The sequence below is a fragment of the Mirounga angustirostris genome, unplaced genomic scaffold (genome assembly GCF_029215605.1).
Source record: "Mirounga angustirostris isolate CCGP_5_RB_7025 unplaced genomic scaffold, mMirAng1.0.hap1 SCAF_14, whole genome shotgun sequence".
Lineage (NCBI taxonomy): Eukaryota > Metazoa > Chordata > Mammalia > Carnivora > Phocidae > Mirounga > Mirounga angustirostris.
This window is the reverse complement of record NW_026991722.1, coordinates 60480332-60506731: the sequence shown is the minus strand read 5'-3', so window position 1 is coordinate 60506731 and position 26400 is coordinate 60480332. Positions and strand designations below refer to the sequence as shown.

Genomic DNA, 26400 nt, shown 5'->3' with positions numbered 1-26400 from the left:
ATGTGAACTATGAGTAACTGAGGGAAAGACACTTGACTGTTGTGTGACCTTTGTAGCCATTTTTAGGGAGGCTTAGAGCAGAGAATGCTGTCTAATTCTGTCTTTTTTGGGGGTGCAAGTCAAAGCTACCTCTGCTCCCTGCCCCTTCACAGACACTCAGGAAAAGGTGTTGCACCTGCTCCCTCCCCAGAACTCCCCCAGTGCCCATAGCATGGCCATGAGCACCACTCTGGGTAGCATTTTCTTTTCTCTCTCTTTTTTTGGCCTCTACGGGTCTACTAAATTTAATGCTCCTACAAGTCATCAGGAAAGTGATCTCTTTCTTTTTAATTTCAGCAAGGGCAGAGGCGAAGCACAGAGAGCAGCAGATCAGACCATACTGAGCTCCCTTAGAGCGGCTGAGACCCGTGGAGGATGCTGGCTGTCAAGTGGCTGAGGAGGGCCTCACTCTAAGGTGGGAAAGCAGGTGTCAGCGGGACAGCTTCCTCTGCTCCTGGGCTCACCATGGCCTTCACTCTTTGGCTGGACGGCTGACGTGACTGTGTGCCCCAAGTGTGCACGCTGCTGGACTGGGTGCTGTCCCAGGTACTGCCTGCTCTCAGGGTCTGGGAGCAGGGCAGGTGGGCATCAGATGCTACCAAAAGCTGGACGGGGCAAAGCGATGGACTCCGACAAGCTAAGATGGAAGTGACCTGAGGCCTCGCCCAGGCGGTTTCCTCTTGACAGGATAGCTTAAGAGTTGGAGCACAGGCTTGTCTGGGGAGCAGTATGCAGGAAACTGATTATCAGGCCACAAATGCTTTCACAGGTGAGAATCCTCCACACTTAAAAGTTTGTTTCAACTCTTAGTTGGTAGGTAATAAAATACCAAACAACTCTATAAAATGAGTGTGCATTTGCATTTATGAACTGAAGGCCAAACAGAGTCAAGGGGCTCAGGCTGCCATGGTAACTGATTTTGACAAAATAATAGTATGTTTTTCTGCTCTCTAAATAGGAATTTGAAAAGCATTTGACATTTTATGATTCTGCTTTTGTTGAGTAATATGGCACACACAATGTCCTGCAAGTCATTGTTCTCTAAAGGAAATGTCACTTGCGAGCAATGTATGGGGGTATGTTTTTCTTTACAGAACTGGGAAGAGTGAGGGAATAAAGTTATTGATGATGAGTAACTTCTCCCTCCCCATCTTTAGTTTTCCTTCTCTGATTTATTCATGTGCAAATGGCGGTGGGATGGCAGTTCTGCTGAACTGACCATGTCCTTAGGATTCTTTTCATATAAGTGAGCTAATGGGGAAGGCCCACATCACTATTTGACATTGCTTTGCCCCCTGGCTTCCAGTTTGCACATTTTGCAGGGAATCACTTAGTCTGGCTGATGACCGAGAGCCATGGCCTGAAACACAGGGCCTTTTGAATTTGGGTCCTTCTTTCTTGTCTGATTCACTTATCATCCCAGTAAGGCATTTAATCCTTCTGGGCCTCTGGCTCCTTGTTTATAAAATGGGGGCTGTGAAGTTGAAGAAATTCATGGAATCCAGAAGAAACATTTCTACATAAAAAGAGGGTTTTTTGTTTTTTGTTTTTTTTAAAAAAGGAAAGATGGTAGAATAATCATGAGAAGTGACCAGACCTGAAAGTTTGCAGCATTTCAAATTTTGTGGAGAGAGCAGGTCAGGTTGTTGGGTGCTTGGAGAGGTGGCGGCTCAGTCTGAGGGCCACATGAACTTGGATTGAACTCTGCCTTCTTCCCTGACTAGAGCTCTGCCATTGGACAGTCATTGAGCTCCTTTATGTTTCCCTTTGCCTATTTGTAAATGAAGATGGTCACGTTCAGCTCTCAGTGGTGGTGCTGCTCTGAGGAAAAATGAGACTACATATGTGGGATGCTGAATATGGAGTTCAGTGCTTTCCAGGCCTTAGCTGTTTCCTGATGTGGAGCTACAGTGTTGAGCCTGGTTGCCCAGTCCAGTCCTTCTTGCTCTCTGTGCTCACACATTTGAGTGAGCTCCTTAGACCTGTCAGCATCTGCATCTGTAAGGTGGGAGCCCTCATCTTGGGGGCTGTTCTAAGGAAGGTCCTCTTAGGGTGGTCACGGCCCTTTGAAAATGAATGAAACAGTATTTAAATGTAGATTCAGAAGAGCACACAGAGTTGAGTGCTTTAGAACCATCTTCAGACTTCCAGCCTGGCTGACTGGAAACCCTGCCTTCTTGGCCTCCCTTAATGAGTACACTTCAGCTGTTTCAGTCTCATGAGCTGCACCTTCGTGGGGTGTCACTGTCACTCTTCTGTGTGGAGGGTGGCATACAGGGCTGTGACACAAAACATCTCTGTGAAGTGGCCACGCCTTCAAACTCTTCTTCCCCTCTCCCTGGGAGACAGCTGGGGAGGAAGGGCACCTAGGAGGTGCATGGAAAGAAGCTCTTAAGGCAATTCTGAGAGGAAGAGGGAACAAAAAGAACTAGAGTAAAGAGCAGCGTATGGTTCAACATGTAGACTAGCCTTGTCTGCACGCTCCCCAGCTGTGTCACTGCCTTCTCAGGAGGTGGAAAGCTCCTGTAGTTGTTGCCTCCTCCTGCCTGGCTCCTGAGACTCCTGCCTTATTGCCAGTGCCTTCTTGGGCAGTCAGCCCTTGAGAGGGGCCTGACCAGGGAGTGGAGGTGACAGGGCTGCCCCACTGGATTCTAGACACAGTCTCTCCTGAGCCTGGCATTGGTCTGCCATGGTTCACACTTAATGCAGTTGTGTCCAGTCCTCACCGCTTATTGGGTTGCTCTATAGATCCTCTGCTCTGAGGAGAAAGGAAGTAGCATACTCACTGCCCCTGTCAGGATCCCAGGCTGGCTGGTGCCTGGGGCCTTGAGACAGTTGACTCTGAATAATGGAAACCCCTGGGTTCTGCCTGGAGAATTCACAGTAGTTAGGACAGTACCTGAAACATTAAGGCCCAAGAAAATGGCAGCTATAATTATGACTGTTACCCTGGTTGTGGGCTATGCACAGGACCCTGGTCACTTCCATTTGCTCTTAGCCACCCTCTCAAGGCTCCTCCCCAGCTCATATTTTCTTAACTTCTTTTAACTTATAGTTTACCCAAGAACTTCTGTTTCCTTACAAATTTGGCCTCCTCCTAGTTGCATTGGCCTACCTGAATAATAATCATATTGGTAGCAGTAGTAAAATAATATCCTTGGCCAATGTTTTAGAGAACTTACCATGTGCTTTTTCTGCCTTAACTCTGTCTGTCTTCACAACTCTGAGACATTGTTAGTGTGCTGATATTATTGGTGCAGGGGTCCACTCAGCAAAGCCAGCAGTTGGACTGAGCTGGCAGCCTCTCCAAATCTTCTAGCACTGTGTGTGCAACCTCAGCTGCACATGAGGGTCACCTAGGGAGCCTTACCGCTGCCTGGGTCTCCCCATCAGAGATTGGGATTTACTTAACCTCTGTATCACCTGGCCCTGCTAAACCAGGACATATCCTAACAAGATTCCCAAGTACCTAGTGTGTATGAAAGCCTGGCAAGCTGTGAGAGCCAGCACTGTACAAAAAGTGGTGTTTAGAGGAGAGGGTAGGTTGGGAGAGTCAGTTCTTGAAAAAAGGAACTGGCTTGTCCCATTTCCTCAACAGAAGTGATTGAATTAACTAATCTCACATTCTTTTTTTTTTTTTTTAAGATTTTATTTATTTATTTATTTGAGAGAGAGAGAGAGACAGTGGGCAGGAGAGGGAGTGAGAATCTGAAGCAGACTCCATGCTGAGCGCAGAGCCCAACGCGGGGCTCCATCCCACAACAGCGAGATCATGACCTGAGCCGAAACCAAGAGTTGGATGCTTAACCGACTGAGCCACCCAGGTGCCCCTAATCTGTGCGTTCTTAAAGAAGCTGTCAATTATTGAATATTAGCTGTAAGAGCTGGGCCCACGAGAACCTGTAGGACAATGGTTTTAGCTTCCCAGTATCTCTAGGGAAATAACCAGTGGTAGGATAAAGGAGATGTATGTATGTAGCCTTCTCTGGAAGTGGGTCCCTGTGGACTGGGCTCATCATTTTTTATTCTTTGCCTGCTCTTCTCATCCATCTTTCCCTATATAGTTGGTCAAAGTTACTTATGATGTAGAATGAAAAGGACGATCCTCTGTCCCTGCCCAAGTAGTGGGGTAAAGCTGTGTAGTCTTAGAGGTGAGTAGGAGGCTGGTGCCCACCCTCTTAGTTGGTTTGCTGTTCTTATGTTTCTTGACTTTTGTCTTTTTTTTTTTTTAATTAATTAATTATTTTTGAGAGGGAGAGAGAGAAAGCGAGCACAAGCGGGGGGAGGGGCAGAGGGAGAAGCAGACTCCTTGCCCCCCGAGTAGGGAGCCTGATGCGGGACTTGATCCCAGGACCCCCGGATCATGACCTGAGCTGAAGGCAGATGCTTTAACCCACTGAGCCACCCAGTAGCCCGACTTTCATCTTTCCTTATTCCAGGGCAACTAAAGGTGCTAATGTCTTAGTTTCTGGAATTGAAGGTGCACTGATTTTCTGGATTCTCTAGGCCAGTGGAAAAGAGTCTTGCCTGAGATATTTAAAATGGTGAAGGGGTTAAGGCATTTTTCCTTGGCTTTAAATCTTGTTTTAGAGCATGACAAAAATCACTATATAGTTAGCCATACCTCCACTTAAGAAGATTTGTCAGTTTATGTTTTATGTTTCAATTCCCTTGCTGATGGGAGCATGGGGGGCTCAGGATTCCTATTAAAGAAGGGCTTAGGGGCTGCAGTCTGGCTGGGAGGGACGCCTGGGAGACCAGTGTGAAGCTGTGTTTGCATGGCAAGCCCATGGCTTGTTTTGGAGTGCGTGCAATTATTGTGATGGCTCGTGGGAGCTTGGAAGCCGCTTCCTCACCATGCCAGTGCTGGTTTGCCTGTTTTTCAAAGTCCCCTCTTACATCTTATTTCATGTGTGAATGTAGGTTTACATACATGGGTACATATTGCAATTTCATCCTCCTAATTATGATTTTCTTAGGCTATTCCTCACATATAGGAATTTATACATTGTTTTAAATTTTCTCAGCACATATGATTTATTTTTTTTTAAAGATTTTATTTATTTATTTAACAGAGAGAGAGAGCACAAGCAGAGGGAGCGGCAGAGGGAGAGGGAGAAATAGGCTCCCTGCCAGGGAGCCTGATGCGGGGCTCAATTCCAGGACCCTGGGATCATTACCTGAGCTGAAGGCAGACGATTAACTGACTGAGTCACCCAGGCACCCCTCAGCACATATAATTTAGAAATGATTTTAATCATTTAGATACTATTTTATAACAAAAAACCTTAATTTTCTCTTTTACAAGTAATACCTGTTCATTGTAGGCAAATTTGGAAAGCACAGAAAAATTGCAATTAGAAAAATAATTACCCATACATACAGTCTTGCCATATGAAGCTTTCCACTGTTAACATCTAGGTTATGTCTTTTCAATCTTTTCTTTCCTGCATAAATTTCTTCCTGTGGCTGATCATTCCCCTTTAACATTATATTATGAACATTTTTTCAAAAAGATTTTAATTAATTAATTAATTAATTTATTTATTTAGAGAGCATGCATGGATGGGGAGAGGGGCAGAATCCCAACCAGGCCACCCCCCTGCCCCCCGCCGAGCATGGAACCTGACTCGGGGCTCAATCTCATGACCTGGAGATCACGACCCAAGCTAAAATCAAAAGTCGGACACTCGACCAACTGAGCCACCCAGGCACCCCAGTATTTTCTTTATATATATGTTTTAAAGTTGCTACATAGTATTCTTTTATGTATGTGTACTTGACTCTTTAAATTGTGCTCTTATTATTAGACATTACAGTTTTTGACAGCTTTTGCCCTTATAAATAATGCTTTGATGAACACCGTTGTGTAAAAAGCTCTTCTATGTATTGGGCCATTTTCTTAGGTTAAGTTCCCAGAATTAGAATTATGGAGTCCAAAGATGTGAACTTTATTAAGGTTTATGATTGAATTTTCAAAGGGATTGGGTGGGCCTAGCTTCTAAGACTGTGCTGAGCTCAGTTTTTCTCCAGTTGCCTGCTCATAGTTGCTGTGGCCAGTCCCTGCCATTCAGCTGGGAGATGCCCCAGCCCTGCCTGCACTACAGGGTGTCATGAGAGTAATGCACCTTATGGTGCTCTTTGCAGCATGATGCTGTAAGGCTCCCTGAGTGCCACGAGTTAGGACAACGATGCTGATATTTCATTTGGGCAAGTGAAACCTCAAGTGTCCTAGGTTCAGTGTTTTTGTTCTTTTGGGCAATCCTTCTGCCTGGCTTTAGTTCATGGAAGCAATCATGTAGATGGACAGACTCCAGCAAGATCAGACTCTTGTAAAAACAGCCCCTCCGTGCCTCTGAGCATAGAGAAATGGGAATCCTTCCAGGCTGGGTCAGTCAGCTCTCCGTTGAAGCATCCTAATAGTGATGGAGATTTCATCTGAGGTTTACTGTACTCTCTGAGGACTTGGAAAGCATCCTGCCTGGGTTATCACTATTATATCCTAAAGAAGATGCTGGTTTCAGATTCTGCCTCCTCCCCACCTCCAATGCCGCCCTTAAATACTGTTTTGTATAATTAAATTTCTTAGGCTTTTAGAATCATTTCATTCTGTGTTGGAAGAAACGTATGTCCTTGGATGACTAAATAAGTGAACCAAATTCCTGTAGAATTTATAAGTCTTTCTTGTGAAAAGGATAATCAGACCTAGTTGTTAAATACATTAAGGTTATTTCACTCATAAAGGAGAAGGATGAGAGTAGATTTAATAGTCTTCAGGTGTCTGAAAGAGAGCTATTTTATGGATTTAGGTGATTGGGTTTTCTTAGCCACTAATGACCAAAAAGGAAGAATCACTTAAATTGAATTGTTGGGATGCTTATTTTTCTCCCATGGAATTCTTTCATGCTAGGTAGAGCACTGGGACTCTGTATGGGGTGGATGTGGCTTTACTTGGAGGCTTGAACGGAGCTACACTGTTCCCAGGACTCTGAATAGCCCTGAAGGATCCTGACCAGACTTTCAGCTTATTACTGATCCCTTTGAGGTTGTACCTGTGTGCTGACTGTGGATGACCTTAGTCCGCACTTTCCAGATCTGCCTGGAGGATGCTTGTTTTAGAAGAGTTGTTTCTCAATTAGAGGGGTGGTGGTGGAGGGGGGTGGATTCATGGCCAAATTCTGGAAGAAGAAATTAAATTGGTTTCTTAACTATAGAACTTTTCAAAGTCTTTAATATGAGACTTGCAGTATGAAGGTCCCAAATGGGCAGATAATGGGCAGCATTTCCCAAACGACAAGACATTGAGGGCTTTTTAGAAAGGAAAACATAGAGGACTGCACATGTTGCCAGTCTGGGATGTTGCCCTCCTTCTGGCTATAGTTCAGATGTCTCTGTCCTCTGATGCTAGTGAAGCAGTCCCCTATTGGGGCAGCTTTTATTGAGTCCATGTTTACAGAACTCTTGCCAGACGTGTAAAATGCTGCAGATGGAAAAAGGTAATGAGACAGTCTGTCTTCCTGCCTCCATTCTCCCCCTTTTCTAGTTCTGCCAGTCTTTAAAGTGCAGCTTTAATTATACCTTCTCTTGCCCCCAAACTTTTCAAGGCTTCTTCTTGCTTCCTAAAAAGAGTCTAGAGTCCTCAGCCTGTAGTTCAAAGTTCCCTGGTGTTTTCTTCCTTTATTCTCTTGCTGTAACTGAAGTTCTGGATAAACTGGACCACTTGCTTTTTTTTTTTTTTTTACATTTTTAAATATCTCAATGCTTTACTAAAGTTTTTTCATCTCCCTTAGACTTTATCCTTCTACCATTTTTCTCTGACCTCAGGGTCTATGTTAGTTCCATGAAATCTTTTGTGATGTGCATGGGAGAAACCCAGATGATCTTCCTACTTGCAATTTAATAGATGTAGAAATGATTGATAATAATAGCTTTTTGTAAAATCCTGCATGCTCTGGCTTAAGAGAAGTTAGATTTGCTAAGAGAGCTGTCAGAACACACTGTGGTGTATGTGCTTGGTTTTTACACTGCCCTATTTAGCTTGGTGTCTGGTCCTCAGTTACAAACCTAACCCTTATTTAATAACATTTTTTTCTATATGTAAGTAATACATAATTCAAGTTGTTTTTTAATAAGTCCTGAGAGTATCTCCATTTTCTTCCCTCTAAACTATTTTGCACTGTTTCTAGAGTTTTCCTACTGTGACAGATGTGATCATCTTTTTTAGACTTTATGGTAGCCTAATGTCTGAGGAGTGTATATACCCGTTTTAAATAAGGACAAGAAATAATTTCAATGTTGCTTGACATTGTGTTTATTTTAAGGTTACTTAAATATGTACAACATAAATATAGTTATTAACTCCTTATTTTGATAGCTTTTAAATAGCTTTAACATCAAAACAAATATTACAGAAATTATAAAGTCAAAAACATTGAAATTACTGTTTAATCTGATGTATACTTTTATTTTGCTGAAGCCTTCCATTTATGAGCAGAGCATCCTAAAGGATGATTCAAAGTGATGGTGGTTACTCTTTGCTGGATTTTAGTATAAACACACAAAAGTCAGGGCTGGTTTGAATGTTGGTTTTAAGTAATTAGCACTGGTTGAAGATGAATTCCTTGTTCTTGAATATCCAGGGTCAAAAATGACCTACAAATCTCATTAGGTTCTTTGAAAATTGTTGGCTTTTGTCCATGATACTTCTGAAACTTGGATGTTTATGTTACCCTTGAAAGGAGTGGTTTAGCTCTGGAGAAATCAAAGACTTGTGCAGAAATCAGGTGACTGCTTCAACACGTGACCTCTTGAATTTCTTTCTTGGGTCCTAGATTCTTGCTGTATTGGTGTGCAGAGGTTTCAGAATCCTTTGTTTCGACTCTCTTGTGCTTACCATTGCAGGATGAACTCAGAGGCCAGAGAAGGCATGGCTTCCAGGAAAAGCAGCCAGTCCTGGGTAGTACTTTCCCCCAAATTCCTGCTCAGTGGATGTTGATGAGTTAGCTAACCATTCTGAGGCATACCTTTTACAACACTAAAATGGAGATTATAATAACTACTCAGTAGGATTTTAGTAAAGGTTAAATGAAGTAACATATGTAAAGTATCAAATATAGAGCCTAGTAGATAGTTGGTGCTCAATAAATGGTTTTCTTCTCCCATCACCAACTTCAAGAGGTTAACTATAAATAAAGGCCTTAGAAAAACCAGGGGTTCATTTAGCAAATGTTTGATGGGAGCTCATGCCATATCTGTGACGGGTTCAGAGCAGATTGGTATTGATCCCTCTCCCTGGAGCTCACGATCTAGATGTCCGGTGCAGGGCAGATGCATCACTGCTGTTGTGGAGCTGGGAGCATGGTCTAGAGAGGCTGTGGACTTTTGCTCAGACCCCTGGCCTCTCTGCTCATGGAAATCTCCAGCATATGGTTTCCTCTCTCCCTCATTTATATTCCACCCCATATGGTTTCTGTCTCTGCACTCAAGTCACTCTACCTGCCTTACTCAGAGACAGCCCTGGGTGATGGTTTCTCTCCAGAGGCCTTCAGGGCAGCAACTCTGTGAAGTCATCACAGGTCATGGGTGTGTGCTTTGAAGGGTCCAAGTTGGAGTAACAGGTCTGCATGTGCTTCTGTCAGGACATTATGTTCAAATGTGAAAACTCAGAGGGGGATTCAGAAATAAACGTGCCTGACATCTGGGTGGATGTTTTATGGTTCTATTAAAAAATTTTTGGGGGGCGGAGCAAGATGGCGGAGGAGTAGGAGACCTGGATTTCGTCTCCTCTCAGGAATTCAGCTGGATAGGGATCAAACCATTCTGAACACCTACAAGCTCAACAGGAGATCGAAGAAAAGAATAGCAACAACTCTCTCATCAGAAAAGCGACTACTTTCTGGAAGGTAGGATGTGCGGAGAAGTGAATCCGAGGCGATATTCGGGAGGATAGATGGTGGGGGAGGGGCCTCCGTTGGCCGCTTCTGGCAAGTGATAGAACCACGGAGCACAAAATTGGAACTTTTAAAAGTCTGCTGCGCCGAGGGACGTCACTCTGGTGGCTAAGCGGGGGGGTGGAACCCTCGCAGGACAGTGTGGTCTCAGGACCCTCGGGGTCACAGAAAGACTGGGGGTGCCTGAGTGTGGCAGAGCTCCCAGGTAACGGAGCAGGGAAGCCAGCTGCAGAGGCGGAGGCCAGGTGCGGGCTCTCAGCTCGGGGGTGCCATAAACCGTGATCCGTGGCACAGTCGGGCCACTGCTCCTCCAGCAGGGACCCAACAAGTGGCAGATCCAGGGAGACTCACCTTCCTTCCCCGGGAGGAGCTGCGCGGGAGTGCACCGCAGGGACCTGCTGGGTTTGGAGACTCCACACGGGGTCAGGTGCCAGAGATAGAAACGCATGGTCACGGGCCGGGTGAGCATGGACTGCGGCCGGAGACCGGGGAGCTGGGAGTGACTGACTGCTTTTCTTTGGGGGCGCACTGAGGAGCGGGGCCCTGCGTTCTTGGCTCCTCCAGGGCAGAGAAGGGAGGCCGCCATCTTCACTCTCCACCTCCAAAGCTGTAGGGAAAGCTTGCAGGGAACAAAAGCTCCAGAGAGCAACCCAAGCAGATTACTTAGCCTGGACAGGGCAAGGGCGGGGCACTTCCACCTCTGGCAAAGACATTTGGGAACCACGGCAACAGCCCCTCCCCCAGAAGATCAGCGAGAACAGCCAGCCAAGACCAAGTTTACCGATCAATGAGAACGGCAGAACTCCAGCGCTAGAGGAATACTGCACATAGAATTCATGGCTTTTTTACCATGATTCTTTAGTCCTTCAAAGTTAAGTGGTTTTTTTTAACTGTCTTTTTTTCTTTTTTTTTTTTTTCTGAATTTTTCTTTTTCCCTTTTTCAACCAACATCTTATCAATCCCTTTTTTAAAAAAAATTTTATTTTTCATTTTTAGAGTCATATTCTATCCCTTCATAGTAGTTACCCATATTTTTGGCATATATATATAAGTTGTCCTCTCTTTAAAATTTTGAGATAGTTTCTTTTAACAGATCAAAATATACCCTAAATCTCTAGTATATGGTTTTTTCTACTCCCCTGTCTGATCACATTCTCTCTCTTTTTTTTCTTTTTTAAAATCCTCTTCTTTCTTTGTTCAAAAAACTTCTTATCAATTCCTTTTATAAAATTTTTTATAATTTCCATCTTTACAGTCATATTCCATCCCTTCATCATATCAACCCTTATTTTTGTACATATATAACTTTTTCTTTCTTTAAAATTTTGGGAGGCACTTTCTTCTAACAGACCAAAATACACCCAAAATCTAGTGTGTGGCACTGATCTATATACCAGCCTGATCATATTTGATCACATTCTGGTTTTTTTTTGTTGTTGTTGTTTTGTTTTGTTCTGTTTTTATTTGTTTTTATCTTTATCTTTATCTTTTTCTTTTTCTTTTTTCTCTCTTTCCCTTTCTTTTCCCACTGCTTTAGGTCTTTTCTGATTTGTTTAGAGTATATTTTCTGGGGATGTTGTAACCCTGCTAGCATTTTGTTCTCTCATTAATCTATTCTCCTCTGCACAAAATGACAAGATGGAAAAAATCACCTCAACAAAAAGAACAAGAGGTAGTACCGACTGCCAGGGACCTACTCAATACGGACATTAGTACGATGTCAGATCTAGAGTTCAGAATCATCACTTTAAAGATACTAGCTGGGCTTGAAAAAAATATGGAAGTTATTAGAGAAACCCTTTCTGGAGAAGTAAAAGAACGAAAATCTAACCAAGTCGAAATCAAAAAGGCTATTAATGAGGTGCAATCAAAAATGGGGGCACTAACTGCTAGGATAAATGAGGCAGAAGAGAAAATCAGTGATATAGAAGACCAAATGATGGAAAATAAAGAAGCTGAGAAAAAGAGAGATAAACAACTACCGGATCACAAGGGCAGAATTCGAGAGATAAGTGATACCATAAGATGAAACAACATTAGAATAATTGGGATCCCAGAAAAGAAGAAAGAGAGAGAGGGGCAGAAGGTATAATGGAGCAAATTATAGCAGAGAACTTCCCTAATTTGGGGAAGGAAACTGGCATCAAAATCCAGGAAGCACAGAGAACCCCCCCTCAAAATCAATAAAAATAGGTCAACACCCCGACATCTAATAGTAAAACTTATGAGTCTCATAGACAAAGAGAAAATCCTGAAAGCAGCTCAGGAGAAGAGATATGTAACCTACAAGGGTAGAAACATTAGATTGGCAACAGACCTATCCACAGAGACCTGGCAGGCCAGAAAGGACTGGCAGGATATATTCAGAGCACTAAATGAGAAAAATATGCAGCCAAGAATACTCTATCCAGCTAGGCTGTCATTGAAAATAGAAGGAGAGATAAAAAGCTTCCAGGACAAACAAAAACTAAAGGAATTTGCAAACACAAAACCAGCCCTACAAGAAATCTTGAAAGGGGTCCTCTAAGCAAAGAGAGAGCCTAAAAGCAACATAGACCAGAAAGGAACACAGACAATATGCAGTAACAGTCACCTTACAGGCAATACAATGGCACTAAATTCCTATCTTTCCATAGTTACCCTGAATGTAAATGGGCTAAATGCCCCAATCAAAAGACACAGGCTATCAGACTGGATTAAAAAACAAGACCCATCGATATGCTGTCTGCAAGAGACTCATTTTAGACCCAAAGACACCCCCAGATTGAAAGTGAGGGGGTGGAAAACCATTTACCATGCTAATGGACACCAAAAGAAAGCTGGGGTGGCAATCCTTATATCAGACAAATTAGATTTTAAACCAAAGACTGTAATAAGACATGAGGAAGGACACTATATTCTATTAAAGGGTCTATCCAACAAGAAGATCTAACAATGGTAAATATCTATGCCCCTAACATGGGAGCAGCTAGTTATATAAGGCAGTTAATAACAAAAGCAAAGAAACACATTGACAACAATACAGTAATAGTGGGGGACTTTAACACCCCCCTCACTGAAATGGACAGATCGTCTAAGCAAAAGATGAACAAGGAAATAAAGACTTTAAATGACACATTGGACCAAATGGACTTCACAGACATATTCAGAACATTCCATCCCAAAGCAATGGAATACACATTCTTCTCTACTGCCCATGGAACATTCTCCAGAATCGATCACATCCTAGGTCATAAATCAGGTCTCAACCGGTACCAAAAGATTGGGATCATTCCCTGCCTATTTTCAGACCACAATGCTTTGAAACTAGAACTCAATCACAAGAGGAAAGTTGGAAAGAACTCAAATACACGGAGGCTAAAGAGCATCCTACTGAAGAATGAATGCGTCAACCAGGAAATTAAAGAAGAATTAAAAAAATACATGGAAACCAGTGAAAATGAAAACACAACTATTCAAAATCTTTAGGATGCAGCAAAGGCAGTCCTAAGAGGAAAGTATATAGCAATACAAGCCTTTCTCAAGAAACAAGAAAGGTCTCAAGTACACAACCTAACCCTACCCCTAAAGGAGCTGGAGAAAGAACAGCAAATAAAGCCTAAACCCAGCAGGAGAAGAGAAATCATAAAGATCAGAGCAGAAATCAATGAAATAGAAACTAAAAGAACAGTAGAACAGATCAACGAAACTAGGAGCTGGTTCTTTGAAAGAATTAACAAGATTGATAAACCCCTGGCCAGACTTATCAAAAAGAAAAGAGAAATGACCCAAATCAACAAAATCATGAATGAAAGAGGAGAGATCACAACCAACACCAAAGAAATACAAACAATTATAAGAACATATTATGAGCAATTCTATGCCAGCAAATTCGATAACCTGGAGGAAATGGATGCATTCCTAGAGATGTATCAACTACCAAAACTGAACCAGGAAGAAATAGAAAACCTGAACAGACCTATAACCACTAAGGAAATTGAAGCAGTCATCAAAAATCTCCCAAAAAACAAAAGCCCAGGGCCAGATGGCTTCCCAGGGGAATTCTACCAAATATTTCAAGAAGAATTAATACCTCTTCTTCTGAAACTGTTCCAAAAAATAGAAATAGAGGGAAAACTTCCAAACTCATTTTATGAGGCCAGCATTACCTTGATCCCAAAACCAGACAAAGACCCCATCAAAAAAGAGAATTACAGACCAATATCCCTGATGAACATGGATGCAAAAATTCTCACCAAAATACTAGCCAATAGGATCCAACAATACATTAAAAGGATTATTCACCACAACCAAGTGGGATTTATCCCTGGGCTGCAAGGTTGGTTCAACATCCGCAAATCAATCAATGTGATACAATACATTAACAAAAGAAAGAACAAGGGGCGCCTGGGTGGCTCAGTTGGTTAAGCGACTGCCTTCGGCTCAGGTCATGACCCTGGAGTCCCTGGATCGAGTCCCGCATCGGGCTCCCTGCTCGGCAAGGAGCCTGCTTCTCCCTCTAACCCTCCCCCCTCTCATGTACTCTCTCTCTCTCATTCTCGCTCTCTCAAATAAATAAATAAATCTTTAAAAAAAAAAGAACAAGAATCATATGATCCTCTCAGTAGATGCAGAAAAAGCTTTGACAAAGTACAGCATCCTTTCTTGATCAAAACTCTTCAGAGTATAGGCATAGAGGGTACATACCTCAATATCATAAAAGCCATCTATGAAAAACCTACAGCGAATATCATTCTCAATGGGGAAAAACTGAGAGCTTTCCCCCTAAGGTCAGGAAGGTGGCAGGGATGTCCACTATCACCACTGCTATTCAACATAGTATTGGAAGTCCTAGCCACAGCAATCAGACAACAAAAAGAAATCAAAGGCATCCAAATTGGCAAAGAAGAAGTCAAACTCTCACTCTTTGCAGATGATATGATACTTTATGTGGAAAACCCCAAAGACTCCACCCCAAAACTGCTAGAACTCATACAGGAATTCAGTAAAGTGGCAGGATATAAAATCAATGCACAGAACTCAGTGACATTCCTATACACCAACAACAAGACAGAAGAAAGAGAAATGAAGGAGTCGATCCCATTTACAATTGCACCCAAAACCGTAAGATACCTAGGAATAAATCTAACCAAAGAGACAAAGGATCTGTACTCAGAAAACTATAAAATACTCATGAAAGAAATTGAAGAAGACACCAAGAAATGGAAAAACGTTCCATGCTCATGGATTGTTAGAACAAATATTGTGAAGATGTCAATGCTACCTAGAGCAATCTACACATTCAATGCAATCCCCATCAAACTACCATCCACTTTTTTCAAAGAAATGGAACAAATAATCCTAAAATTTGTATGGAACCAGAAAAGACCCCGCATAGCCAGAGGAATGTTGAAAAAGAAAAGCAAAGCTGGTGGCATCACAATTCCAGACTTCCAGCTCTATTACAAAGCTGTCATCATCAAGACAGTATGGTACTGGCATAAAAACAGACACATTGATCAATGGAACAGAATAGAGAGCCCAGAAATGGACCCTCAACTCTATGGTCAACTCATCTTTGACAAAGCAGGAAAGAATGTCCAATGGAACAAAGTCTCTTCAACAAATGGTGTTGGGAGAATTGGACAGCCACATGCAGAAGAATGAAACTGGACCATTTCCTTACACCACACATAAAAATAGACTCCAAATGGTTGAAAGACCTCAATGTGAGACAGGAGTCCATCAAAATCCTAAAGGAGAACACAGGCAGCAACCTCTTTGACCTCAGCCGAAGCAACTTCTTCCTAGAAACATCGCCAAAGGCAAGGGAAGCAAGGGCAAAAATGAACTATTGGGACTTCATCAAGATAAAAAGCTTTTGCAAAGCAAAGGAAACAGTCAACAAAACCAAAAGACAACCGACAGAATGGGAGAAGATATTTGCAAATGACATATCAGATAAAGGGCTAGCATCCAAAATCTATAAAGAACTCATCAAACTCAACACCCAAAGAACAAAGAATCCAATCAAGAAATGGGCAGAAGACATGAACAGACATTTTTCCAAAAAAGACATCCAAATGGCCAACAGACACATGAAAAAGTGCTCAATATCGCTCAGCATCAGGGAAATCTAAATCAAAACCTCAATGAGATACCACCTCACACCAGTCAGAATGGCTAAAATTAACAAGTCAGGAAACGACAGATGTTGGCGGGGATGCGGAGAAAGGGGAACCCTCCTACACTGTTGGTGGGAATGCAAGCTGGTGCAGCCACTCTGGAAAACAGTATGGAGATTCCTCAAAAAGTTGAAAATAGAGCTACCATACGATCCAGCAATTGCACTACTGGGTATTTACCCCAAAGATACAAAAGTAGGGATCCGAAGGGGTACTTGCACCCCGATGTTTATAGTAGCAATGTCCACAATAGCCAAACTGTGGAAAGAGCCAAGATGTCCATCGACAGATGAATGGATAAAGAAGATTCGTATATATATATACAATGGAATATTATGCAGCCATCAAAAGGAATGAGATCTTGCCATTTGCAATGGCGTGGATGGAACTGGAGGTTATTATGTTGAGCGAAATAAGTCAAACAGAGAAAGACACGTATCATATGACCTCACTTAGATGAGGAATTCTTAATCGCAGGAAACAAACTGAGGGTTGCTGGAGTGGGGGGTGGGGTGGGAGGGATGGGGTGACTGGGTGATAGACACTGGGTAGGGTATGTGCTCTGGTAAGCGCTGTGAATTGTGCAAGACTATTGACTCTCAGATCTGTACCTCTGAAACAAATAATGCAATATATTTTAAGGAAAAAAAAAGAAGAAGAAGAAGAAGGTAGCAGGAGGGGAAGAATGAAGGAGGGGAAATCGGTGGGGTAGACGAACCATGAGAGACGATGGACTCTGAAAAACAAACTGAGGGTTCTAGAGGGGAGGGGGGTGGGAGGATGGGTTAGCCTGGTGGTGGGTATTGAGGAGGGCACATTCTGCATGGAGCACTGGGTGTTATGCACAAACAATGAATCATGGAACACTACATCTAAAACTAATGATGTAATGTATGGGAATTAACATAAGAATAAAAAAATAATAAAAAAAATTTTTTTAACCAACAACAGTGAATATGGTAACATGGACATTTTTTCCTCTCAGCAGATGGGTATTTTAGACCGTTTTCAGAGCAGTGTGAGGAAGACACCTCTTGGTTCCAGATTCAGGGTGACTGTGCCTGACCCTACATACCTGTAGGTAGCAGCTGGGCTCAGGCTTCTTCATCTCAGAAGTAAGATGGGAAACCAACGTGTCTTATCATTTAAATTTATTGTTTCTATTTTGTGGTGAAATTTCAGAAAATTAAGAGTGTTTTCCTTGCCCTTTGGACTTAGTTATCCCTGATAGCAGATAGGATATTTCACAGAGGTGACATAAGGAGTGAAGATTAATTGTCTGGTCTGCCAAGTGCTTTCGCATGTGCAATCTCATTCAATCCTCGCAACAGCCCTGGGTGGTACGCCTGTTATCCCAGGTTTATTGGTAAGGGAACAGCACAGGCCCAGAGTAGGCCTGCTTGAGCCCTGTTGTCTAGCAAGCTGCAGTACCAGAGTTGAAACACAGGTCTGTCTGTGCTGGAGCTGGATCCTGAGCATGCGGGGAAGCAGAGAGAAACAGGCCTTTTCCTTCAGAAGTCAAAGCAGGGTGTGAAGAACATAGGGACAGAGAGAGGAATTTGAAGCTTGAGACTGAACTCATATAGTAAGCATTTGTCAGATAGTGTTGTCTATTTTCTAACTTGGAAAGTAAAGACTTTTACATGTCTGCCTCTTAACCTCACCAGTTTTTATATCCTTCTGCTTTTGGAAGGTTATAGGCATGAAAGAAGAATGAACCATAGCAGTGATGGTTGTGCAGCCACATGAATGTACTTAATGCCACAGAGCTGTGCACCTAAAAATGGTTACAATGGTAACTTTTATATTATATGTATTTGCCCACAATCAAGATAAACACCTAAGGAAAAAAAAAGAACCAATCCCGTTGAGCTTATCAGAAGAGCTCAGATTTGAGCAGGGCCTTGGTGGAGAGGCAAAGAAGCAGAAAGATGTGTGGGAAGGTGGGAATAGTCGTGTGTGGGAGGAAGAGCAAGGGTCTCTTTGGCTTAAGGGCAGATTTGGGGCGAAGTGGGTGCACCCACAGTTGGGCGTGCTGGTGAGCTGATATTCCTTGAATGTTGGTTCAGTGCACATTGCGGGAGGGTTTGCATTCAGGTGGCTTGCTGGTCCCCCACACAGCCTCTGGGCTGCCGGCTGTGAGCACATGGATCCCAAACAGCAAAGCAAGGCCCTACAGGTAAGCAACTCCATTCCCTAGAAGGCATTTTAACAATGATCTGTTACTACTTGGGACTCACTTCCTGTGCAGAACACTGACCATAATGTGGTTTCCAACTGCCTGCAGTGTTTATGCAAAGAGGTAAGAAAAATGCAGTTTCTCTCAACTCTTGTTATTTGTAAAGATGTTTGGGGGCACCAGGACTGTGTTGGTGCTCAGCATAGAGAGGCATCCTGGGTAACTTCTTGGCCGGCATGCCCTGGAAGGTGGTTCTCCTTGGATGAGATTAAGCCAGGAGATTCTGGAAGACTACCCTCCATGGAAAGCACGGATTGTGGGGCTAGAACCTTGTGGTTTCTTGGGATCTCCCTTTGTCACCGTTGGTTCTTTTGTGACTTGAACTGATGCATGGCCTCATACATCATATGATATGTCATCATATGATAATATCATAGCCTATCTGGCAAAAGAGATGGTGCCTAGTAACTGGTGAGAGACTGTGCTGTGACCACCTCAGGAGCATCTCGACTGACCAGGGGCAGAAGCCCCCACTCCAGAAATGGCATAGACAAAAGGCAACTGTCACTCAAAAACAGGTGTTGGTACAGGCACACTTCCATGCTGCTTGTTTAGGACCTCCGGCCCCTCCTGCCGCATGCATCTTACGTAACATTATTTGAGTTCTTTCTGGTCCTTGCCTCTGCCTCTCACCAACCGGCAGCAGCCAGTGCTCTGTATCTCTCTCTGTCTCTTGAGTTTGTCTTTGGCCTAGGACTCTTAGACCCGTTTTCCTTGCTGGTACTTGGAATTCTAGCTGCTCTGTGTACCTGGCTCTAGGTATAACCTGCATCATCCCATTCTAGCTCTCTTTATGGAGATGATCTTCTGATAGCCTGTACCCGGGCCGATGCTTGTATCAGGGAGTACCATTTTCCGGGTGGGAGCGTATGAACCGCACCAGTCCTGCACATCCCGCTCACTGCTCCTACTGTGAGTTGCCTTCACCATTTAAGCTATCAGCCCCTTTTCCTGTCTGTGAAGCAATCAGCCTTGACCTTCACTGATCGCTTTCTCCTCTCATCCAGTCCTGACTAAGTATGCCATGAATATAAGCATAAGGTTCCTTATCCCTACTTCCTCAGGATGAGGGTTATGGAGAGTGAGTAAATGATAGTAATTGAGTATTACAACGTGCCAAGCCATGTTCTAAGCACTTTATATGTATAATCTTATTCAAGCCTCAAAACAATTCTATAAAATAGTTGCTCTTCTGAAGTGCTTTTGACAGATAAGGAAAGACAGGCACAGGTTGAGTGACGGTAACACCCCTGGTAAGATGAGTAGCTGAGATTAGAACCTGTAACCTCAGCACAAATGACTGGACTGTGCCTGGAATATTGTCAAGGCCAGCCTTTGTCAGGAGGTGTTTCCCTTCCAGCTTATCAGCGTCCACAGAGACCTATGATCCAAATGCTGCTCTTGGAGAGGTGGTTTAGTTCATGGGGAGATGCATGTTATAGGTGTGTGTTTAAGAAAACTTGGCCTATTATATTGTTTTGGACATAATAGTGATAACATCATAGTCTATCTGTAAACTGTGGCATCCACTATATGGGCTTACAGCCTTGTTTTCCTTCTCTAATTCTTAGTTAGACTGCACAGGAGTTAGTCTTGTCACTGTGATGGCCTTTTAGGGGTCTGCAAGTAAGCAAGTGCGGAAGCACAGGAACTCCTGTGTTTCTTCTGTTTGTAGCCCTGTGTGGCCCCTATATTGTTCAACAGTCTAGCTGGTATATTTTCAGTGCAAATCTTGTTTCTCACAAAATCTTTTTTTTTCCTTTTAAAAACATAAAATGAACAAGAAAAGTTCCATTTACTTAGATATGCTGGCTAATGTTCTAGAATAGAAGAAAGATCTGCCTACCTCATTTTTCTGGTTTGCTCCTGCCTCCTGGTGCTTCCTTCAATGCTTAGACATTGGGCAACTAGTTCCTAGTGCAAGAGGAAGTTCTTTTGGACCCAGAGCATGAAGATTCTGGAGAATACCTCTTGTAAGCATATAGATCATCCTTCACGCACAGGGTCAATTTTCTGTGCCGAGGATGCAGTAACGATAGGAGAGGGTGGGCTTAGACTCATAAGATCTGAATTTTGATCTAAGTCCTACCATTTGTTAGGGGTGAGATTTGGGCAAGTTACTTAATCTGTACCCCAGCTTTTTTCCCTGTAAAATAGTAGTCGTGACCTCAACCCATACGACTGGTAGCTAAAGAGAGAACCTAGGTGACAGTGCTGGAGCAGACTGCCTGTTTCCGTCCATGGCCTCCGTGCCATGCTGGAAGCCCTTGGTGTTGTGCTGGGAAGTCCCCTGGAGTCTGCCCAGGCCTTGATGTGGAGACAGGTCTGGCCTCAGAGACAGGTTGTCTGGGATGAAGCCTCTCCTGCTGGACCCAGGCCTCCTCTGTGCCTGCCCTGTAGTCTTTATTTCATGTGTCTGTGGCATATTCACAGAGGGTGGACATGAGCGGGGGGGGGGGGGGGGGCGCAAATACAACTTAAACCTAGCCATGTGGTTGCATGTGAATAGTGCAAACACTGTTTAGGTGGTTGAGGTGCTGGGACCTTTAGGCCAAAATGGGTTGAATGGATTATGGATGGATTTGGCGGTTAATTTTGTCCCTGTCCTGCCCTTCTGTGGGTTTGAGATGTGTGAAGTGACAGTACAGTCTGTGTCTCTGTTGTTTCTTTATCCAGTTTTGAGCAACTTTCCTGTGTTTGGGGTGGAGCAGTTGTTAGGCCCAAACTGTCTTCTAATGTTGAATATTAATATATTGGCTTAAGATATTAGACTAACTCAAGTAAAAACCAGTATGGGGAAAATCCATCCTTGTTGATTGTTCCTTCCCTTGGGGTCCCTCAGTGCCCCACTGGAGCCCTCTGTCCACCTTGGGATTGCACCTTCTCCCTCTCCTCCCTATCCTGCCACTCATCAGTGCTGATGTCTTGTTCTCTCCAGAAGATGGTCTCCTGGAGTGGTGAGGGCACACCAGGACACACAGAGATGGTGGACATGCAAGCGTTGGGTCTGGCTGGTTCTTCTCCTGGCAATTATGCACCTTCACAAATGTTTTATTTCTCTGAAACCATCCTCATCTATAAGATAAGTGCCCACTTTCCTATGTGGTGATACTACATATGGACAGGATAGCTACAATGTGAAGTAGAAGGTTCTGAGTGCCGAGGAACGCTGATGAGGCTCTCTGGGAGTTCGTAGCAAGCATGCTCATGGGCTAGCTCAGGGAAAACGAGCTGAGCCCAGAGCCCAGGGAGGGAGATTAAGGTGGAAGCAGTGGTTCATGACCAGGAGTGTGAGGAATGGGGCGGGCAGTTAGAGTGAGGGTTCGGAGTTTATCTGGCAGTGAGTGAAGAACCTTTGAAGGTTTCCAGCTGGGGAGTGACTTTATCAGAGCTCCTGTGGCAGCACTGTCCCCGAGAGGGCGGAGGCAAAGGAGGCCTGGCAAAAGCAAGTTGTGCTCGGTTATAGACAATGCTTAGCTGGGGGAATGTTTTTTTTTTATTTCCCTTCACCTTCCCCCTTGATGGTCTGGGCAGCGCTCACCAGCATTTTTTGTCTTTTGATCTCAAAGGCGCACACTCTCTTTTGAGCATAAAGAACCTTTTCCTTGTTGCTCAAAGTCAGACGTATGTCTGAGAGATTTATGAACACCTGTCAGCACTCAGAGAGTGGAAAGAGGGTTTTTTGTTTTTAAGACAAAAAAAGAAAAAGTGAAGATATGTACATCATAAATGTAGTTTTTACCAAGAAGTAGAATAACCTGCAAACAATAAGTAGCATAAGTTAGCTGATGGAATGTTATTTTCTTGCTGAAGATTGCATTGTTTTAAAAGCCATTATGCGCTTTTTCTCTGACTGTAGGGTTCAGGTGGCTGTGCAACCACAGACAGCCTTGTGGGATTCGCTCAACTCGGTGTTTTGGAAAGATGAATAGAATGACCAAAACCAAGTTGGGATTGATAGTCACATCTGTCCTTCCCTCCCCTTCCTTTCCCTTCCCTCCCCTTACCCCTCTCCCCTCTCCCTTCTCCCGTCTCCCCTCTCCCCTTTCCTCTTTCCCTTTCCCATCCCCCTCTCCCTCTCCTCTCCTTTCCTTTCCTTCTCAGAAGACTTTGTGTTTCTTCCTTAAAAAGAAATGATTGCCAAATGAAGTTATCAAAATATTAGAGTCTCTTAGCTGAGAGAGGAATTGTATATTGAAGAATTAAGTGGCATCACCTTGTTTCATCCATGTTAAATAATCACTGCACCTAAAAATGATTGCTCTATAAACCTCTGCTGATGAGACTGCTCCACTAAGTAAAAACCAAATTCATCCTTTCCATCTGCAGTATTTGTTGAATTTCCAGTATGTTCTGAGCACGGTAGGAGCTGAGCCCCCAGGGAGCGTAAAGCCTGAGAGACGACCTGGACAAGGGGGTGAACCATCATCATCATCGAGACCCCTTCCCATGGCCTGCATCGTAGTGTCACCTGCACCATGTCATGGGCACCAGGGAAGAGTTTTCAATAAGAAATGACTTAGAGACAGAGATCAGAAGTAGGACTTGGCCAGATGAGGGGTAGATGGGGCAGGAAGGAGTCCCAGGAAGACTTGGTAGCAAGAGCAACAACCCAGAGATGAGCAGGAAGAGCCTGCGTCGTGGTTCTATCCAGCCAGAGCTAGAGTTTGCATCGTGGTGGAGACAGGGAGGATGGGTGAGTGGGCCCCAGACAGTGGCAGTGGATATGTAAAGAAGGGATGTGAAGTGAGAGATGATTCAGAGGCTGGATGTGGAGATTTGGGGATCAGCAGTTGTATGCACTGCAGATAGCTGTGTCCCCTGCTTTTGGGGAAAGGAGCCCATCTCACAGCCCTCCTTTCTCACTGCTTCTCTGCCCCAGCACCTCCCTTTTTGTCCTACTGCCCTCTGAGCCACCCACCCCCTGTGTCTGCTCTCAGAAACGTTGCTGTTCCTGCAGGGGGTGAGGCCAGCTCTCCATTGCTCTCTGAACCCTGAAGTAGTGCTAACATATGACTGAAGATGGCCACTAGGAGCTCAGGATAGGGGAAAAACTTTTAAAATCAAATAAGAGAATTTACAGAATTTGAGAGAAAAACATAAGTTACATTCTTCACATATGATTCTCTCACAGGGCAGCCTACTCCTGCCCTTTCTTTCCTGCCTACGGGTCTGCCCCGTCTTTTATCTCTTCAGAAAGAGAGCCCCTTCCTCCTTCATGGAGCCCTTCCCTGTAAATCTCTGTTTTCCCCACTTCCTAAGGCATGTTTTGCCCTGGGATTTACCCTCTTCCCTCATGGAGCAGGCCATAGGACACATGAACCCTGAATATAGCCTTGCTGCCTAGTCCATGGTGGATGATGCCCCAGAGCATACTTCCCTTTGAGGTCTCTGGGCCAGTGTGAGCTGAAGTTTATTCCCTGTGTTCTCCCTGAGGCTCCAGTTTTCTCTTGGTGACTGGTGTCCACCTATGCATACTCACACATATCTCCTAAGGATCCCACATTTGATTTCCTAGAGGCAGTAAAGCTGGTCCAGAGACTTCAATTCTATTACTGCACATTATTATGTGCGTTCTCTTTTCTTTTGCTTCCAGACCAAACCCAGAGCCCACTAACATTTAGGAGGTAGAGTCCGTCACTGGGCCTTTCTGAAAAAGGGCTGACTACTCCATGGGTACAGAGGCCTTCAAAAGCTTCAGGATTAGAGGTTGTTGTTCTTTTATCTTGGGTCACACACAGCTTCATTGTATTTCAGCGTTTTTACATGGAAGTTTCTGGGGGCTATTTTTCATCATTATTACTGGGGGGTAATAATTGTGGCCGAGAGAGGGAAGGAACGCAGTTATGGAGAGATGGTATATAGCTTGAGAAGAGAGGCTCAAAGTAGGACTGTGTGGAATTTCAGTATTTAAGGACAATGCAAGGAGGCCATTTAGGGGAGGGTGTCAAGATGTGGCCTAAGGGGTCAGGGGTAGATATATGAATGGGCAGTGAGGAAGCAGAGACAGGGAGTATGAACAACTTTGTGTGAAGAAGTTTGGAGAAGGGAGAAAGGGCTAAAGGGAGAGGTGGGTCAAGGAGGATACAGGGAGCAAACTGCCAGAAAAATATGTGTTAGATTAGAAGAGACAGAGTAGTGGGAAAATGGATCCCAGCTCATTGGGATGGCCGCATGGAAGAGTGAGGGGAGGCAGCGAGGGCAAGTTGCAGGGTCCTCGTGCCCAGGCGGGTACTTTGGGACCAGATTGTGTCCTCTTCCTTTCCTCCTGGACCCAGAGGAGGATTCACAGGGGAACAGAGTGATTGTGGAATGGAAATGAAGCCCGTTTCTGGTTCAGAGTGAGAGGAAGGACATGATCTAGGCTTTAAACATATTCTGGGAATAACTAAAGATTCCAGAAGTAGACTGATACTCCCCAACATCCAACTGAAAGTCTGGGAGCTCTTTTGGCAGACTGAAGTCTGGAACAGGAGAAGGAATTTGGTATGGGTGCCCTGGGTGTTTATGCCAGCCTAGGCTATCCTTGGCTAGTCCTTAAAGTTAACAGAGGGTTGCCTCTGCAAAGAAGTTAACAGAGGGTTGCCTCTGCAAACTCCTATGTGCGTGCCTTGTTTCTGGGTCCCGCCATTCCACCCCACCCTTGTCGTCTGCTTCCTTGGAGGGTCACTCAGGTTCTCTTGGCAAAAGTCCGATATTACCTGGATCTGAGTTCTGGGGACCCCCAAAGTCCACTCCTTGGTTCTGAATAGATAAGGAGAGTTTCCATGCGGCCACACTTGCTGGAAACAATACATCAGTCCATTCATGTCTGGAGAGAGGAATTGGGCCAGTTCTGCTCCTTTGCTCCTGCCCTCCTCACCTCCCCACTCCTCTTAGCCCTCATTAGATTCTAGTTTGAGTTTGAAAGGTCCTTGCAGGGGTGGCTGTATTTTAATAGAAGATTTTGTGCTAATTGTCATTAGTGGGAATTCAGTAACGTGACAACATGGGGTATGAAGTTCAGGCAGTGTGGGGTGAGGAGGAGTCATTTTTTGTTTAGTGTTTTTTTTTTTTTTTAGTATTTGCATTATATTTGAAATAATTTCAAATGGTGTTTGTGGAAAGAAAGGCATGTGTGCTTCTCAGAGTCCATAGTCTCTCACGTTCTGCATGGAGCACTGGGTGTTATACACAAACAATGAATCATGGAACACTACATCAAAAACTAATGATGTAATGTATGGTGATTAACATAACATAATTAAAAAAGAAGGCATGTGTGCATGTTGTATAGCCAGTAATTATAATGTGGAGACTTCTTTTGTTTCTGTTTCCTTCCCAGCATCCATGCCTTTGTGGGAGCTGTCCTGGCACCCTACTTGATTCTAGTGAGCTTTCAGTCACAGGACTCCAGAGACAAGCTAAACCTAAACGATCAGGTTCTCTCTTCTAGGAGCTTCAACTGTGAGCAGAGACACACAGGACTAGGAGGAAGATAGAATGGACTGACTCATCTGATGGCAGCTCCTAACATAGTCAACACAGGAATGCCCACAATATATATCACCTCAATGCTCAACTTCCTGGCTTTCCTAGGCCTGGTTATTTAGCATGCTGCTCAACAGCCTTACAATAAATTTACTCACTTTGCTTCCTTGCTTTTATGCTTTAGTTAGCAAGAGTTTGGTCCTGTTGCTTATAGCTAAAAAAATACTGATGTGTGTATCATCAGGCTTCTCATGATATTTTTTTTTCTCATAATACTTTGAAGATTTAAATACATATATAGATCATTTAGCTACAAAGAGGATAATGAACTTGGTGGTTGAAAAGCTTTGTTATGAAAAACATTATTGTGTTTCCAGGCATAAAAAGGATGGTGGGAGAATGTGGCACAGGGTGGAGTTGTTGCTGTACCAGAAACTGTCTTTAACTCTTCAAGCACGAACCCGAACTTGAACCTAATCTTGGTAAATTCTCTCCATCAGTGCAGCATTTTAGACTCTGAAAAAAAGGGAATTTAAGA

At 43.8% G+C, this 26400-nt stretch overlaps 1 protein-coding gene across 22 annotated transcripts in view; it reads left to right on the top strand.

Annotated features, from left to right (window-relative positions):
* The window catches only part of LDLRAD4 (low density lipoprotein receptor class A domain containing 4), a 434307-nt gene that overhangs the window by 158697 nt on the left and 249210 nt on the right, over nucleotides 1-26400 (top strand). For 10 of the 22 annotated variants that reach the window (XM_064577942.1, XM_064577946.1, XM_064577951.1 and 7 more), the window contains one exon: nucleotides 337-808. The exons of 9 other annotated variants lie outside the window; for them this stretch is intronic. In XM_064577942.1, the coding sequence (XP_064434012.1) occupies nucleotides 769-808 (40 nt within the window). In that variant the 5' untranslated portion in view covers nucleotides 337-768. The remainder of the gene's footprint in view (nucleotides 1-336; nucleotides 809-26400) is intronic. 3 more of the 22 variants (XM_064577954.1, XM_064577952.1, XM_064577953.1) reach the window with 1 other exon arrangement.